Source organism: Aspergillus puulaauensis, chromosome 6, assembly GCF_016861865.1.
Source record: "Aspergillus puulaauensis MK2 DNA, chromosome 6, nearly complete sequence".
Classification (NCBI taxonomy): Eukaryota; Fungi; Ascomycota; class Eurotiomycetes; order Eurotiales; family Aspergillaceae; genus Aspergillus; species Aspergillus puulaauensis.
Genome location: NC_054862.1, coordinates 1,796,866 through 1,813,857, shown reverse-complemented (window position 1 = coordinate 1,813,857; position 16,992 = coordinate 1,796,866). Strand labels below are relative to the sequence as shown.

General features: G+C 49.5%; 6 protein-coding genes across 6 annotated transcripts; 3 read left to right on the top strand and 3 right to left on the bottom strand.

The window, feature by feature from the left end:
- Positions 1-802: 802 nt before the first annotated feature.
- Positions 803-2,344, bottom strand: aspC (septin CDC12; the record flags this gene model as incomplete). The annotated part of the gene is made up of 7 exons (XM_041693956.1): positions 803-872; positions 934-1,442; positions 1,511-1,821; positions 1,884-2,046; positions 2,105-2,147; positions 2,214-2,227; positions 2,300-2,344. 7 exons carry the CDS (start codon positions 2,342-2,344, stop codon positions 803-805), a joined length of 1,155 nt encoding a protein of 384 aa, XP_041559835.1.
- A 461-nt stretch (positions 2,345-2,805) lies between these two features.
- On the top strand, positions 2,806-5,763 carry APUU_60688A (snoRNA-binding rRNA-processing protein PWP2; the record flags this gene model as incomplete). The annotated part of the gene is made up of 5 exons (XM_041693955.1): positions 2,806-2,823; positions 2,903-3,015; positions 3,086-3,581; positions 3,632-3,879; positions 3,930-5,763. The coding sequence occupies 5 exons, from the start codon at positions 2,806-2,808 to the stop codon at positions 5,761-5,763; spliced, it is 2,709 nt and encodes a 902-aa protein (XP_041559834.1).
- Positions 5,764-6,568: 805 nt separating this feature from the next.
- On the top strand, positions 6,569-8,364 carry APUU_60687A (cytochrome P450; the record flags this gene model as incomplete). The annotated part of the gene is made up of 6 exons (XM_041693954.1): positions 6,569-6,754; positions 6,810-6,935; positions 6,989-7,073; positions 7,129-7,197; positions 7,256-7,873; positions 7,949-8,364. 6 exons carry the CDS (start codon positions 6,569-6,571, stop codon positions 8,362-8,364), a joined length of 1,500 nt encoding a protein of 499 aa, XP_041559833.1.
- Positions 8,365-8,730: 366 nt separating this feature from the next.
- APUU_60686S (uncharacterized protein) lies at positions 8,731-9,904 on the bottom strand (the record flags this gene model as incomplete). The annotated part of the gene is made up of 4 exons (XM_041693953.1): positions 8,731-8,778; positions 8,849-9,363; positions 9,423-9,500; positions 9,577-9,904. 4 exons carry the CDS (start codon positions 9,902-9,904, stop codon positions 8,731-8,733), a joined length of 969 nt encoding a protein of 322 aa, XP_041559832.1.
- Positions 9,905-10,226: 322 nt separating this feature from the next.
- APUU_60685S (chromatin-binding exonuclease XRN1) lies at positions 10,227-14,492 on the bottom strand (the record flags this gene model as incomplete). The annotated part of the gene is made up of 2 exons (XM_041693952.1): positions 10,227-12,733; positions 12,794-14,492. The coding sequence occupies 2 exons, from the start codon at positions 14,490-14,492 to the stop codon at positions 10,227-10,229; spliced, it is 4,206 nt and encodes a 1,401-aa protein (XP_041559831.1).
- A 589-nt stretch (positions 14,493-15,081) lies between these two features.
- On the top strand, positions 15,082-16,674 carry HAT2 (WD repeat RBAP46/RBAP48/MSI1 family protein; the record flags this gene model as incomplete). Its single annotated transcript, XM_041693951.1, has 6 exons — positions 15,082-15,100; positions 15,159-15,221; positions 15,282-15,387; positions 15,441-15,902; positions 15,958-16,443; positions 16,500-16,674. The coding sequence occupies 6 exons, from the start codon at positions 15,082-15,084 to the stop codon at positions 16,672-16,674; spliced, it is 1,311 nt and encodes a 436-aa protein (XP_041559830.1).
- Positions 16,675-16,992: the final 318 nt, after the last annotated feature.

Genomic DNA, 16,992 nt, shown 5'->3' with positions numbered 1-16,992 from the left:
GGATGTCGGTGCTGAAAGGCGGAAAACCCCGAGCGTTCGTTATGGGTCCCAAAGAGAGTTTGATTATGGGGACAGGGCACTAAACCTAGTTGAGCTATATACTGTACGGAGTAGTTTCCTTGTGGCTTCGTGCCCTGTTCTCATAGCTGCGATTTATCAACCTCAACCTTCAATAATTATTTCGCCATTCCGAAACAGTGTTCTAAATAATTACTCTACCAAGCTTCTTAATTGTCCATTACTTAGAGTCGCATGGATAGGGCCAAAAACGTTCTTGTCAGTTCTGCCAAGTGCTTCTATTGCCCCTTGCTTCACGCTCGGGATATCAAGTATAACATTAGATATGGAATAGAGAAAAGGTTTGGTCGTAGGCTTTGCGCCCTCATACCGTACAGAAATAACGTCCATCTTAAAAGTTGAGAGGGGTCAGCGCTACATAAAACCCTGGGAATACTTCACGAGGTGACAATTAAATCTGTATTGATTGAGATGCCGGATACAAGAGGGCTATTATCAAGGACGTAGACAAACCATCGCTAGCGACTAGCAAGCAAATTCAGAAAACAGGTCAAGCCAGACCGGATGGAGAAGCCAATATTCGTGGCGAGCTTCTGAGTAGTAAACACGATCCGAAAGTAATCACGGAGAATGTCAAAAGGCGAATAATGATAGAAAGGAAAAGAAACCGTCAAGGGGTAGTCGAGAGTAAAACCATATTAGTTGAGACGAATGCACACTTCTGCTTTTTCCACCGTCCGTAAAATAACCACTACCGCATGCCTCCAGTGGTACGAAAAGATGTCTAGCGACGACCGTGGCTCCGAGTGGATGATCCCTGCAGTCCCTCGATTTCTCCCTCCAGAGCTTTGATACTGTTTAAGGTTAGCTAAAATACATTTTCTATGGATGGGAACATAGGGGACAGGAACGTACGCAGCGTGGGTGGCCTCGAGATCCTTGTTGAGGCGATCCCTCTCTGCAATGAGCTTCTGCTCCCACTGTCGGAACCGCGATTCCTCGAGCTTGACTTGGTCGGTGAAGCGCTTGCGCAGGTTCTCTTCCTCTTCCTTGAATTTGGGGTTGTCGAGCTTCCTTGGTCGGGCTTCGCCGAATTTCCGGGTCTCCATTTGTTGTGCGCGGTACGCTTCGTAGTGTTGCTCCTCGGTTGTGTGGATGAGATCGAGCATGTGGGTACGGACAAGAATTGAACGCAGCTTCTTGAAGTCGCAGTGCTCTTCATCCTCGACTTCGGCGACACCCCAAGCATACTGACGGCCCTTGACCACGCGGCCATCGTTGGTCTTCACATCCTTCTCGGAACCGATAACAGCGAATGGCATGGCAGCCTGCAAGCTGCGAGCGTGAGTGGCGGCAGTCTCGTCATCCTCTTCCACGGGAGGGGTGTAGATCTTGATACCCTGGGCTTCAATGACGGCTTGAACCTAATATTGGAAGGTACAGTTAGTCCCTAGCAACTCGCAAAGTAACCATGTAAGGCAAGTTATCTTACCCTTTGCTTGTAACGGGCGAGGTCGGCAGGACTGAGAGTGTCGGCCTTGGCGATAACGGGGATCAGGTTAACACGGGAGCTCAGGCGCTTCATGACCTCAATATCCAGGGGCTTCAGGGTGTGTCCAGTTGGGCGGATGAAGTACAGGCAGGCGTGCACACGCATGTCAATCTTGTCCGATCGGCGGGGCTGCTGCTCCTGCAACATGTAAGATTCATGCTGGTCGTCAAGGAACTCGATAATCGGTTGCCAGGAATCGCGGTTGTTGACGTAGTCACCAAATCCAGGGGTATCAATAACGGTCAAGCGAACTATACAGCGCAATTGTTATTAGCCAGCTGCTACTCCTAAACCTGGGCTATCCAATATGAACCTTTGAAGAACTTCTCCTCTAATTCGGCCTTGGTGATTTCAATCTCGACAGTTCGATCGATCTGCTTCTGGTGTCGGCGCTTGTGGTCGGCGTAGTTCTTGATGGTGGTGGAAAACAGAGTGTTGATGAACGTGGTCTTTCCCAATCCAGACTCTCCAGCAACCTGAGGAATCCGGTATTAGCTCCATGTATCAGTCCAATATAGTATCAATTGAACGCACCATAATAGTGAAAGCCGCACCCCGCTTAGCAACAATCTTGTGTCTGGAGGAATTCCGTTAGAACCACGCAGCTTCTCCTGATATCCGCATCCTCGCGAGCTGTACATACCGCTGGTTTGGGAGCTGTCGAAAAAGATATCATCGTCAGCATAAATTAAATCCCATGCTAAATCGGGTATGATATTGAAGACTCACGTTGGCAATACCAATGGGCGTCGCAGTTTCGTTGATGGGGGCCATGATGATAAGGGGTCGACCAGCAAAGGAATGTGGAAATCAATTGGACCGGGGACAGTACAACAACCCGAGGGCTTCTTGGAATGTAAAGAAGAATTAGGACAAGACGAGGGAAGAAGACCCTTCAGGAGTTGATAGAGTCGGAGACAGCAGGGCAGTCGTCGAGAGAAGAGTAGGAGACAAGAGGACAGCAGCCAACGACCCGAATCTTGTTTGTGCCTGGTTGAGTCTAGTCTGGCTCCTGCTGCCCCTGAATCCAAAGAATCCGAACCCCCCAAAGTCACGTTTTTGGGGGATCTTTACTCCTGAGGCACCAACGCTAGTGCCTTTCCAGACTAAGCTTTCGGCGCCGGGAAAAACGGCTGATCCGAGCTCTTATCGCAGGGCCGACTTTTTTTTTTGTGAAGATCTGAGCAAGTTGGTCGGCGTGTATATGCTGAGGAGCGACTCTCTGGCTATCGACCATGAAGACCGATTTCAAGGTTAGTCCACATCAAACATTAAGTGCTAGATCTGCACAATTGGCTCTGAAGCTTCAGCCACGCTAACAATCAGCTCTAGTTCTCGAACCTCCTCGGTACGGTATATCGCAAAGGAAACCTTCTCTTCACGCCTGATGGGAATTGCTTGCTTTCGCCGGTGGGCAACAGGGTCACCGTATTTGACCTAGTGAAGTATGTCTTGCGCGGCTCGATATTTTTTCTATCCCATGTTGCAGCTTTCTAACCCGGTGGTCGCATTTAGCAATACTTCCCATACGCTTCCTTTTGCGCACCGGACAAATATCGATCGACTAGACCTTACTCCGCGGGGCAACATTCTTCTTTCTGTCGACGAGCATGGTCGCGCAATCCTAACCAACTTCCACCGTCGGATCCAAATCTACAACTTTTCCTTCAAAGGCCCCGTTTCTGCCCTCAAATTCTCCCCGTCTGGTCGTCACTTTGCTGTTGGTGTGGGTCGCCGGCTGCAAATATGGCACACCCCCGAAACGCCTACTGTCGGCGGTGATGGCGAAATCGATTTTGCCCCATTTGTCCTACACCGAGATCTCGCCGGCCATTTCGACGAAGTGCAGAGCATTGAGTGGTCGAGTGACTCTCGTTTCCTTTTGACGGCTTCGAAGGACTTGACGGCACGGGTATGGAGCTTGGATCCCGAGGATGGCTTCGAGCCCACAACTCTTTCGGGTCACCGACAAGGAGTTAGAGCGGCTTTTTTCTCTGCCAATCAAGAGATGGTAGGTCTCCTCGTCACTACTTTTGCATCCCGGGTCTAACGTAAAGGTAGATTTACACCGTCAGTCGAGACTGTGCACTCTTTCGATGGGAATATGTCTCCAAAAAGGATCCAGACTCGATGGAGGATGTAGGCGAACCACGCTGGAGGATTATCAAGAAGGAGTTCTTCCAACAGCCACATGCAACGGTTAATTGCGCAGCATTCCATGGCCCCTCAAATCTGCTCGTCGTTGGCTTTTCGAACGGTTTGTTTGGCCTTTATGAACTACCGGAATTCAACACGATACATATTCTAAGGTACGTTGTCTTATTCTTAGGGGTGAAAATGAAGCTGATTGAATACCTAGTGTCTCCCAGAGTAATATTGACGTCGTATCGATAAACAAATCGGGCGAGTGGCTAGCGTTTGGTTCCTCGAAATTCGGGCAATTGCTAGTTTGGGAATGGCAGTCAGAGTCGTACATTCTGAAACAGCAGGGCCATTTGGATTCAATGAATGCGCTTGTATACTCACCCGATGGCCAAAGGATCGTTACTGCTGCCGATGATGGCAAGGTCAAGGTCTGGGACGTCAAGTCTGGTTTCTGTTTGGTAACATTTACCGAGCATTCCAGTGGTGTGACGGCGTGTGAGTTCTCAAAGAAGGGAAATGTCTTGTTTACAGCATCGTTGGATGGGTCAGTGAGGGCATGGGATCTGATCCGTTACCGAAATTTCCGCACGTTCACAGCCCCATCTCGACTTCCTTTCGCCTCTCTCGCGGTCGACCCCAGTGGCGAAGTGATCTGTGCCGGATCTCCAGACTCCTTCGATATCCATGTATGGTCAGTGCAGACCGGACAGCTCCTTGATCAACTATCTGGTCACGAGGGACCGGTATCAGCCTTGGCGTTTGCAGCAGATGGTAATCACTTGGTCAGTGGCAGTTGGGACCGTACTGTTCGTCTCTGGAGTATCTTTGGGAGAACCCAGACTAGCGAGCCCCTGGTGCTTACCTCGGATATCCTGAGCGTGGCGTTCCGGCCCGATGGGAAGCAGATAGCAGCGTCCTCTTTAGATGGGCAGTTGACCTTCTGGTCGGTTGCTGACGCTGTACAAGAGACCGGTATTGATGGGCGCCGCGATATCTCGGGAGGTCGCAAAGCCACAGACCGTACGACCGCCGCCAACGCCGCTGGAACGAAATCCTTCCACTGCATCACATACAGCGCCGATGGAAGCTGTATCCTCGCTGCCGGTAACAGCAAATATATCTGCCTGTACGACGTTATGTCAGGTTGCCTGGTCAGAAAATACACCGTCTCCGTGAACACATCGCTGGATGGTACTCAGGAGTTCCTCAACAGCCGTGATCTGACGGATGCTGGCGCTCGAGGTCTCATCGATGAGGCTGGAGAAGCCTCAGACCGCGAGGAACGCATCGATCGGTCTCTTCCCGGAGCAAAGCGTGGTGACGCTGGTTCGCGGACTACTCGGCCTGAAGTACGTGTCAGCTGTGTGGATTTCGCTTCGACGGGTCGCTCGTTCTGTGCGGCCTCTACAGAAGGTCTTCTGATTTATAGCTTGGACACGGAATTTGTTTTCGACCCGTTTGACCTTGACATTTCTATTACACCCGAGACCATTCTTGCTACAGTGGAAGGCGCCAAAAAGGCAGCGGAAACCGGCGACGTAAACAATGACGATACGTTCTTGAAAGCGTTGGTCATGGCATTCCGCCTGAATGAGGCCAAGTTTATCAGTGCCGTCTATGAAGCCATTCCACCCTCAGATATCGCCCATGTTGTTCGCTCCGTCCCGACTGTATACCTCCCTCGCCTGCTTCGATTCGTTGCCCACTCCTGCGAGCAAACACCACATCTCGAATTCAACCTACTCTGGATCGAGTCTCTGTTGAGTAGTCACGGCAGATACTTCAAAGACAATGCAGGCACGCTAGGCCCCGAGCTTCGTGCTGTCCAGCGCGCTCTTGACGACATCAACGAAAACCTAAAGCGTCTCTCGGAAAAGAACCTTTATGATCTCAACTTCCTTCTCGCAAAGCCTATTCTGGCTGGGAGGAAAGAACCTTTATTTCCCAAAGCAATCGACACCATCGACGGAGCGTCTGCTGGAAACGGCGATGCGGCCATGAGCGATGGTGGCGGCGATGCGGAAGGTGAATGGCTTGGTCTTGAGTGATTATATGCCAGATTCTTTCTAGCAAAATTTGCCCTGTTTCAGTAATTTGCATTTGCGCATGGCGTTCTATTTCTGTAATGCTATATACCTTGAAAGATAAACAGGGACAACTAAAAGTTCTCGTGTCCTTAGTGTACATAGACAGTGCGATAGCACAAATCGAGCCTGTTCGAAGAAAGCCTTGGAGCATCTATTAATAGCCATTGTAGGGTAGTACTTGTCCTCAAACTTGAAAGAGCTGTTATCTTGCTTTGTAAAGCTGTTTACCAAGACAGATATTCACTTAGACTAAACCATATCCTATGACTGACTTCAATTCACTATTTAGGCACCAATCAGGATACTAGACCCTAAGCAGTGGCATTATCCTGTTCACAAAAAAATTATACAATGGCTTTGACGGCATTGCCAAAACAAAGATAGGCCTAGAGTGTTCTTTCAAACCTTGTGATGCTTTCAACCAGGTGTCCAACCATAAAAGAGTGTATAAATGTGTGAATAAGCTCCGGAATGAGTCAAAGAGGATCTAATACCCGCGTTTAAGTCAAAAAAAAGCACGCACTCCCTATTCACAAGTCCACGTGATATGTAACAGTGCATATAAGGGCAGAGGTATACAGTGCTGTGGATTAGTGTTGATCTCAGTTCTTGCTCCGCTCCATTTCACACATTCCCTACTTGTCAGGGTCACCCTGGGCTTTTGCTGTAACTACGCCTCACGCCCATATACCCTATCTATACAGACCTGTCAGAACTAATACCACCCCTACAGCACCAGCCAGATTCATTAAAAATATTGATAAAGATGTCACCTCTTGTTTTACTTGCGGTGTCTCTTACCTTCTTAGCCTGGCTCTTCTCGAAGCCTGCTGGGGTCACTGTCCCTCTCGATATTCCAACCGTCTCCTACGGCCGTTTTGTCCCTGACTTTGTCAACCGGATCCTCTTCTTCGTCAAGGGCCCGGCTCTCATTTATGACGGCTACAGAAAGGTATGTCTTTCCACAACAATCGAGCCTTCAAGCATGCTAATATTCGTCTTCTTAGTACAAGGACGTGCCATATCGAGTGCGCAAAGTCGATGCGGATATCATCGTGCTCCCCGCCAAATACCTTCCCCATGTTCGACAAATTCCTCACACAAAGTTGAGTCTTTTGGATGCACAGTTTGATGTGAGTTGACCTCCCCCTTTTTCTCTTATTTTATTCAAACTAACATTTGGCAGAGTGTTTGTGGCCAGTATACCGGTATTCTGATCGACAACAACTTGCCGGCCCACACTGTTACCAAAAAGCTGAATCCAGCTCTGAGTAAGTCATTCCTTCTGCCTTATCCCAGAACAATCAAAAGCTAATAGTGGAACAGCTCGGCTTATCCCCAAAGTTGTCGACGAGCTTCAGCATGCCTTTGAAGTCGAAGTGCCCGAATGCAACGGTAAGTGACCCTTAGGTTTTAAAACCGGCCCAGTCTGAACGCTAACATCTGAAACCAGATAAATGGGTTCCCGTCAACATTTACTACCTGATCTTGAAGCTCATTAACCGGTCCACATCCCGCATAATTGTCGGCGACACCCTCTGTCGAAGCGAACAATGGCTCGACACCGTCACCAGATACACAGAGAACCTAGGCCTGACAATCATCCTCCTTCGTCCTCTCCCCCGATTCCTCCGTCCCTTAGTCGCGAGGATCCTCCCAAGCGTCCGGTACCTCAACAAGACCCTCAAGTGGGTCACAGAGGGTGTCTTCGTACCGATGATTCTGCAACGCCGTGAAGCCGAAGCTAACGACCCCGAATACCAGAAGCCTGATGATTTCATGCAATGGATGATGGATAGCGCGGAGAGCGAATTTGATAAAGATCCCGGGAATATCGCCCACGGGTTGATGATCATCATGGCATTGGCTGTCATTCATACCTCCACTATGCTCATCACCCAGGGCCTGTACGATCTCATGATCCGCCCCGAGTACCTAGAGCCCCTGCGTCATGAGATCGTTGATACACTCAAAAATGGCTGGGCAAATGCTACCAAGGCCGATTTTGCGGCCCAGGTTCGACTGGATAGTTTCCTCCGTGAGTCTCAGCGCTTGCACCCTACCAGTGAAGGTAAGTCATCAAAACCACCCATTCATTCCCACTCTTTCCATCCACCGAGACATCAACTAACATCCGGTTTTATAGTCAACGTCCATCGAATTGCGAGAGAAACAATCATCTTCCCCGACGGCTTCATAATCCCCAAAGGCACATACATTACCTTCCCAGCAGGCCCCCTCTCACGGGACCCATCCCTCATCGACTGCCCCGAAACCTTCGATGGGTTCCGATGGTGTAAGGGCCCTGAGGCTCGCAATAAAAGCCTTGTCACGGTAAATGAACTGAACCTGCATTTCGGATTTGGACGTCAGGCTTGCCCTGGCCGCCACTTTGCGGCGAACACGTCCAAGGCGATTCTCAGCCGCCTCCTCGTTGAATACGATATGAAATTTGAGGAGGGGAAGGAGGGGAAGCGGCCTATGAATATCCGGAACGGGGAGCAGATTATGCCCAATTTTTACACGAAGGTTTTGATTAAGAAAAGGCCGTTGAGTATCTAGACTTGTGGCGAGTGAATAGGTCATGATGAGTGAATGATGGTCTGTATTTCTACGAGGTTGGATATGAACCATGGATATGGCCTTTATGGGTTGAATGATGGCATGAATAACGAATTCTTTATTTCCTTTTATTTTTGTGAATATGTTGGGAACGGTGTTATGGATTTGAAATTGGCTGTCATGTGGTGCCTAGGGCTTTTGTGAATATACTTAGGATGGAATATAATTTAACAGATTATTTAATATATTGCAGATAATGGTACTAATACGCGGTAAATAAATCAAAGCTGAGATGGTTAGCATGCTATTCAGAATAAAAAGAACCTATCCCATGTAAGGTTAAACTCAATATCAAGCTATAGATGGTTAGAGAATAGCAACTGCATTCGGCGGACTGGCCACGCCCCCAGGAACCTAGGTATACGACAATCATCAGTCATCAAATCCCACCACAGAGAAAATGGAGATCGTAGAGAGAACAAACCTTAAGCGGCACGCTCGACAAGAAAAAGCTCCATCTCCCCTTCTCCCCACAATACCTTGACAATTCCTCCAAATCAAAGTACTCCCCAATCGGCAACCCCCATCCACTTAGACACCACTGGTGCAGAGTAATATCAGCCGGCGTGCCCTCCCTCACCAATGGTGCAGGCTCAAAGCTCGGACAATCACTCGCAATAGCCGCGAACTGATTCTCCCACAGCCAGCGCAGGGTTTTGTCGCCGTTCTCGATCCCCGCAAAGTCAGGCGTGGGGCGGCTGGAAATGGCACGCTCTTCGTCGGGGCTGAGTTTGTTGTAGGCCTCTGTGAAACCCGTGCGTATGAAGAGGATGTCGCCGGACCGCGGGGTGAGGTTGGTTTCCTGAAGGATCTGGAGGATTGAAGATAGGGGTATTGTGCTTGTTTTGAAGGGTGTCAAAGGAATGGAGTTCTTATTTGCCCAAGTTGCATAGTCGATTAGGATTCCGCGGCCGACTATACCGCCGGTGTTAGACCATGCTGTGGGATGTCATTAGTTGGTCTGTTTTGGTACTTAAAGAGAGGGCCTAAAAACGAACCATCAATTCCAATCACCCTAGACCGACGCAAGTCATCTAACGAATGCCCGTTGAAGTAAATCCCGTGCGTTTGGTTCCCTACAGTATAAAACCACCAAGCCACACATCAGTGACCAGGTAACCTCACAATCCTCGCAACGACAATGGAACTTACCGTAATGCCTAAACCCATCCCACTGCGTACTCGTCTGCGTGTTAAATGTCAAGACATCGTCATTCACAATTCTTGGCGCCTTGTTGATAAGCTCCTGCTTGAAGGGGTTCCGGCCAAAGCTGGGGTACGACAGCCGATTCAACGGAAGATCAAGTGAGATTCGAACACCATCTCGTATTTCCTCCGAGGCGGCTTTACGAACAAGCTCTGGAGTGAGTAGGTTGAGCATTCCTAGCTCATTTCCTGGGCCAAAGAGACCCCATGCGTTGCCTGGAGGCCCATTTGGGTCGAGGGTGAGGTTGTCGAATGTGGGAATGGAGGGGGCCATTATTGATCGAGAGAAGCTTAGGAGTTTGAGTTTGGTACCAAGAAAATATTGAGAAAGATGGATTATTTAACTAGAATTACACAATTCGGTTATCCTGCCTCGGATATTTATCCACTGGGGAGGGATAGAGAGAGATACAGAGCTCGGAGAGAGACCGGGGATGGAGCTGGTACTGCGGGGAAAGGTGGGGAGTGTGCCGAGTTTGGTTCAGTCGAGGAATACAAGTTTATACACAGGATTGAGACCCTCTATAGTACACAATATAATAAGACTATAGCCAATCTTAGCTCAACAACCCTCTAGAACCTAGATGTAAAGGACATCACGCGTTTCCAGTAGTAGCAGCCGTGCCTCTTCCACGGTTGCCTCCCCGACCTCGATAACCGTTTCCTCGATCAGCACCACGGCCTCGGCCTCGGCCTCGTCCACCACGCGACTCTAAACCATTAGGTGGAGGAACTTGGGAATAGTTCTTTGGCCGGAAGTTCGGGTTGTTCTGGACAACGCCAGCGTCGGGGTCAGTATGTTCCACCGAGACATAACCACCACGTCCACGCGCCATACCTCCGCGACCACCTCGACCTCTGCCACCACGAGCGCCGCCGTTCACGTCGTTTTGCGGCCGGAAAGGCAAGGTTGTGGTGCCATTACTTCCACCACGCCCCCTTGCCGCCGCACCAGAAATCACACCACGGAATGAGCCTCGAAGTGGTGGCGGAGCGGGAGCTTCTTTCAGCTGTCCCTGACCACTAGGGCCCAAAGGCGCACCGTACCCTGCAACAGTCAAAGGAGAGGGTTGGTTTTGTTGCTTTTGGTTGACCGCTGCCCTGGTGCTGGCGATGAGCTGTCGGTAGGAAACGTTAAGGACAGATGATGCCAGAACGGTTTGCCCGCGGAATGGAGAGCATCGGTCTCCCAGGGTTGTGCCGCTCATAAAGGCAACGTCAAAAACAACGTCGAGCAAAATAGTTCTCGGTGTCCGTGTGAGTCCAACCACCGTTCCTCGTGTAGCGATAGGAACTTTTCCGGAGTCCTGGGCGTAGACGACACGATCTCCAAGCTTGAAAGTCTGGTTTCCAAGCCGGTGCTCAACGTCAGATGGGCGGAGAAGCCCACTTCGGGGAATATCCCTCATCTTCTTCGCTTCCATGGGCGGCTGGCTCCTTAGAAGTTGGTCGGCATCCTGCTCAATGAGTTTCACAATGTCTGAATCAAGCTGCTCGGCCTCCAAAGGAACCCTCTCGAAATTCTTCGCTTCAATTTCCTTGAGCCAGGCCTTGATCTCGTTTATCTTTTCGAGTGCAACGTCCGCTGGATAAAAGTCGGTGGGCTGATACCTATCATTCCGAGGGTTGCGTTGTATACCCGCGATGAACTCTGGGAATTTGATCATATATTGCTGCAGCAGGCCAACTGCCTTTGCACTGAATTCCCAGCCAGAGTCTCCGCGACGGGAATATCCAAGAACTTTTTGCTTCCTAGCCTCAAATTTCAGGTTGAGTCCCAGGTTAGCGCGTTGGAACTCAACATCCACCGAGAACGACGAGGTGATTTTTGCCAAAACCAAGGGGTTCAAACGCAAATTCTTAGCGATCGCAAAGGATGGCATATATGGGCAAAGAGCTTCCGCGCTCCTGGCACGTTCCCTTCCAAACTCGGGCTCACGACCCTTGATAGAAGCAATGAGTCCATTCACCTTACCATCATCATGACCAGTGATATGAACAGGTCTACCGTAATTGAAATCGCCGAGGAAAAATGCGCGCGAGCCCTCTGGGAACTCTTGCTCAACCGGTAGAGCTTCCCGTTCGATAAATCGTTCATCCGGGTTGATCACTTCATCAACAACAAGTTGCAATGCGTAATCCGTCTCCTGTCCGGGGATGTCCGCAAATTCTTTAACGGTAGCACCTGCGTCGGTTTTTATGAGACCCTTCAAAAGCTGGACGTGCACCATGGCCTCGACAGGACCAATGATAGTGCCAAATCTCCTGCTGTAGATACCCTCAATCTTGTCCGCCTTCTTTTTCCATTGCTCGATCTCGACATCCGAATGAGGGGTGGCAAGAGGGTGTTCTTCTCCCTCCGGGATAGTGTATGAAAATAGTTCGTCGGAGACGCGGATGACCAGTGCTTCTTGCAGGAATGGATATCCAACAAAAACTCGCTGTCCAAGCTTCTTCTTAGCTAGTTCAGAGCTAGACCGACTTCCCGGGTCAAGTACGGTAACTACCATACTTTCATTGCGACTTTCTTGTTGAAAGACACAGACTCCGTGGAATCCCAATTGTCCAACGTGAGGCAATGTCTTCAAAGTAGGAAAACCGGCCAAGGCTGATGCTCCAAGATGAACACCATCAACGAGACCAACATATGGTTCTAGCCCGTCCATCGTCGGCAGGTCAAAAACGTTTTCAATACAGTGGCAATTAGGGATGTCGGGGAAGACCCCGGAAAAGGATGAGGGGTAGGTATACTGTGTGTCTGGCGAGTAAACAAATTTGAGGCTAACCCCAAAGCCGTTCCGGGATTTCTCATCGGGGGTTAACAGGTGCTCTCTCGTCGCGAGCGCGTCCAGGAGGCGACGCTCATCGATAAATGGTATCTTGACGACTGCTTCCCATTCCATCTTCTTCCCGTTCATGTCCAGTTCAAAGTCACGAGGGTAGAAGTCAATAATCGGAGAGTCCGGTGAAGACATCAAGTCGTGATAAGCCTTGGGAACAATTTTCTTGCTGCGATCGGGAAGCACACCCATGAGCTGATCATAAGGTCTGAACGGTCTCCCGAGTCGGAAATTCATATCCGCTTTCAATCCCTTTTTAACATCTAGGTAACATCAGCATCTTTTCACATAATTTGTAGAAAAAAACTATGGTAAGCACAAACCTGAAATCATAGGGGCGTAATGGGAGTTGAAGAACCACGGCCAGGATGCAATGCCTCGGTAATAATAGAATAGAACCCACTGAAGACCTTGCACATAGTTCTCCGTCAGTTTTCGCATTTCCTCCTGGTTGTCCAGGCCCCAGCCGAATTTTTCCGTATAGTACTTGTCCTTCCAATCTTGGAACTTCTCTTCGTACTTCTTCTGAGCCGCTGCTTGAGCATCCTCCGCGGACAATTCTTGGACCTTGGCGTTTTCATATTTGCGGATGATCCGCTGGACCGCCATAGAGGCCTCCTCATCTTCCTCCTCTTCGCTGTCATCGTCTTCACTGGGTGGGAATTGAACTCGCATGAATCGGTCTCCGTCATCATTCGAGACTGTACTCCAAGGCAACCGAAGGTCACCAGCGAGTTGTTCCACAAACTTACGGTCCTTAGCCGGGAGCGTAGGTGGAAAGTCAAGAGGCTTGGAATCTGCCGCCTTTCCAGGTCGGTTCAAAACATACTTCTTAACCGTCTTAAGGATGTTTTTCTGATCAGGCGTGACGGTAAATGTTTTGGGCTTTGCGTCTGCATCAGCGCCATTTTCGTCACCGTTCTGCTTTGCGCGCATCCACGCCGCATCTGAATATTCGCTTTCGAAGAAACGGTATTCCACATGGCTCAATCCATCCAGAAGCATACCGAGTCGTTCAAGGTTGATCGTACCTTGCTCGTTGATGTAGCCTCCCATCTTGGGCAAAGTCTCTTTGTAAACTTTGAACATCAACGACAATGCACCTTCGTTGATATGAAGGTTCGGCAAATTGGGTAAAAAGTCGTTTCCAACGAAGAACGCCATGAGGATGAAATCGTCGATCACGGATTCAAATTGATATGGGAAATTTATGATCCCCTCTTCCTCGAGTTCCTGAAATTCCAGTTCTAGGTACTCTCTAACCATACTTAAATGCAAAAGATAAAAATTCTGGTGCTCAAGCTCCTTAGGCTTTTTCTGCACCTGTCGGCCGAATGTAACCTCCTCACGGAGAAGGCAAAAGTGAGGGTCGTGGCTAAGTAGACCAAGCATGATCAGATCAGCATCAAGGCCATACAAACAATGGCGAACATTGGGATCGTATCCAGGTTGCGCTTTCGCGTGCCGGATGTATTCCATGATCTTATGTTCACCCTCACCGGGCACTTCGTGGCCGGAGAGCACAATCTCCACGCCTTGCCAGTCTTTATCCTCAGATATCTTCTTACTGATGAAATATTTCAGTTGCTCGGTGAGCTTTGCCATAAACTCCGTACCTGGAGTAATACAATTGCTGTCGAAAGCATCCTCCTTCGGCATTTCGACTCCTTGCGCAATTGCTTTCTCTTTCGCCGTTTCAGCATCTAGGGCTGTCCGGAATCGTCGCGCGCGCTGTTGATTCATTTTGGCACGTGGTGCGACACCGTCCACGGCCATGAAGAAAAGTTTCTTCGGTTTGATTTTGCCATACAAATGTTCGATGTAATTAAAGATGGCTATAAACATTTTATCTTCGGTCATTCGGAAGGTCGGAGAGTCACTATCTTTGTGTGTGCAGTTGTGGATAATGCCGTTCATGTCAAGATATAGGTTGTCGAACTCCGGTATCCGGTTCTCCGCGATCAACATGGAGATCGCGGGATACCGTTCGCTCAGCCAGCGGAAGAACTTGGGAACACCCATAGTGGCTCAAGGTATTGTAGAATCTTGAGGAGTGGTAAGAAAGCGAAAAGGAGCAGGCGAAAAGTCCGTGGTGTATTCGTGACCGTCGTATGCGTCGTCAGAAACCCAATAAAGAAACCAAGCTTCAAGGCGCAAAATATCCGATGATATAGTAGATCAAAGAAAAATGATCAAAACACTCAAAGAGCGTGAGAGATCAACATAAAAAGGAACAGCGATTCCAAGCAGAGAAATGAACTAGAACGTCAAACACAAAAGAAGATGAAGTTACCTAGAAGGTGTTGGTCGAAAGATGATTCACTGAAGGTGGCTGACACCGCCTTGGGCTCATGCCCGAGAGCTGGAGCCGCAGAGCGGAACCCCGTTTAGGAATAGCCCCGCCAAGCTCATAATCGCTCAAATAGGTTTAGGGTGCAGACGCCCATTAACGCGCTGCCAACAACTGTCGCGTTTCGAAAGAAGCTCCGTCCGCAACTGCAAAGCTCTCTCGCTCCGGTGTTGAACAGCAACGTCGCAGTCTTTTTAACCCCGTCTTGCACGAACACCATAGACGACGCTCCCATCCTTCCCATACTACCCAATTAACGCTATGGAGCCTTACGATGATGGTGCGAATTTCTTCCTCAATCGCTTTGCGCGCGACAAATTATCTAACCTTGCCCATAGGTTTCATTGAGGAGCAGGAGGAGCGGGAGGAGGAACGCACCGAGGAGAAGATCATTAACGAAGGTAAGTAATCCCGACGCCTCATACAGTCATCGGCATCCGGACTAAAACCCATTGTCTCAGAATACAAGACGTGGAAAAAGAACGCTCCCTTTCTTTACGACATGATCCTCAGCACCGCGCTAGAGTGGCCCACCCTTACAACGCAATGGCTGCCCGACAAGCAAGAGTATGTAAAATAGTGTTTTTGCGGTGGACTCGCTTTCTAATGTTTTCATGCAGAGTCCCGGATAAGCCGTATTCCACCCACCGTCTGCTCCTAGGAACTCACACCTCCAGCGACGCTCAAAATTATCTTCAGATCGCTCATGTTCAACTACCTAACCCTAATGCACCTAATCCCGATGACTACGACGAAGAGCGTGGGGAAATCGGCGGCTACGGTGGCAGCTCAAAGAAAGCTCCGATGGAAATCAAGTTCAACATCGTGCAGAAAATTGATCACAAGGGCGAAGTCAACAAAGCACGATACCAGCCACAAAACCCTAACATAATTGCTACCATGTGTACGGACGGGAGAGTCATGGTTTGGGATCGCTCAAAACACCCAAGTCTCCCAACGGGGAATGTAAACCCTCAGATGGAACTTCTTGGGCACAAGCAAGAAGGATTCGGACTCAGCTGGAGCCCTCATTTTGTGGGTAACCTCGCCACAGGAAGCGAGGACAAGACAGTCCGTCTCTGGTAAGGGATACGTTGTTCGGTGCCTGTAAATCAACCTACCGCTAACACAGGCTAGGGATCTTACCACATACACAAAGGGCAACAAGGCGGTCCAGCCAGTCCGAACCTATACCCACCACTCGTCGATTGTTAATGATGTTCAATACCATCCCCTTCACTCCTCCCTTATCGGAACTGTCTCAGATGATATCACTCTCCAAATTCTCGACACGCGACTTGCGGAGACTACTCGCGCCGCTGCAACAGCTGAAGGCCAGCACCGTGATGCCATTAACACTGTCGCTTTCAATCCTGCTGCCGAAACTGTTCTGGCTACGGGTTCTGCGGACAAGACCATCGGCCTATGGGATCTGCGTAACCTGAAGACCAAACTGCACACACTGGAAAACCACGCCGACTCCGTCACCTCGATTTCTTGGCATCCATTTGAAGAAGCCGTACTTGCAAGTGCAAGCTACGACCGCAAGATCATGTTCTGGGACTTAAGCCGGGCTGGCGAAGAACAGACTCCTGAGGATGCCCAAGACGGACCACCAGAACTGTACGTACTCATGTCAAATATTTGGTCTGTATTCACTAACATTGGGTTGCCTACAGACTATTCATGCACGGTGGTCATACCAACCGTATCTCCGACTTCAGTTGGAACCTCAACGACCCTTGGGTCCTTTGCTCTGCTGCGGAGGATAACCTCTTACAGGTGTGGAAGGTTGCGGATGCGATTGTTGGTAAGGATATGGAGGACGTGCCGACCGAGGAGTTGGAGCCTTGATTCAGCGACCACTAGAGCTTTTTTTCTTTGTTCCGGCCTATTGCAAAACTTTCATACTCGAGAGGCGAATATATTTATTTGACCTTGTACTTTTTATATTTCTTTATTTTCCTCTGTACTTGAAAACTGTCGTTGCACGGTACAAACAGTCTACGGTCTTTTCCTCAGTAACAAAAGTCGACGGTGAATTTGGCAAACTCAAAAGCATCCGCTGTGGGAGAATCCTACAAAGCTCAGCCTCCAACGACAATCACCCCGGCCGTTATTCGCCCTTGCCCCGTTAGCCCACAGCATGCATGATGCATTGGAAATGCCACT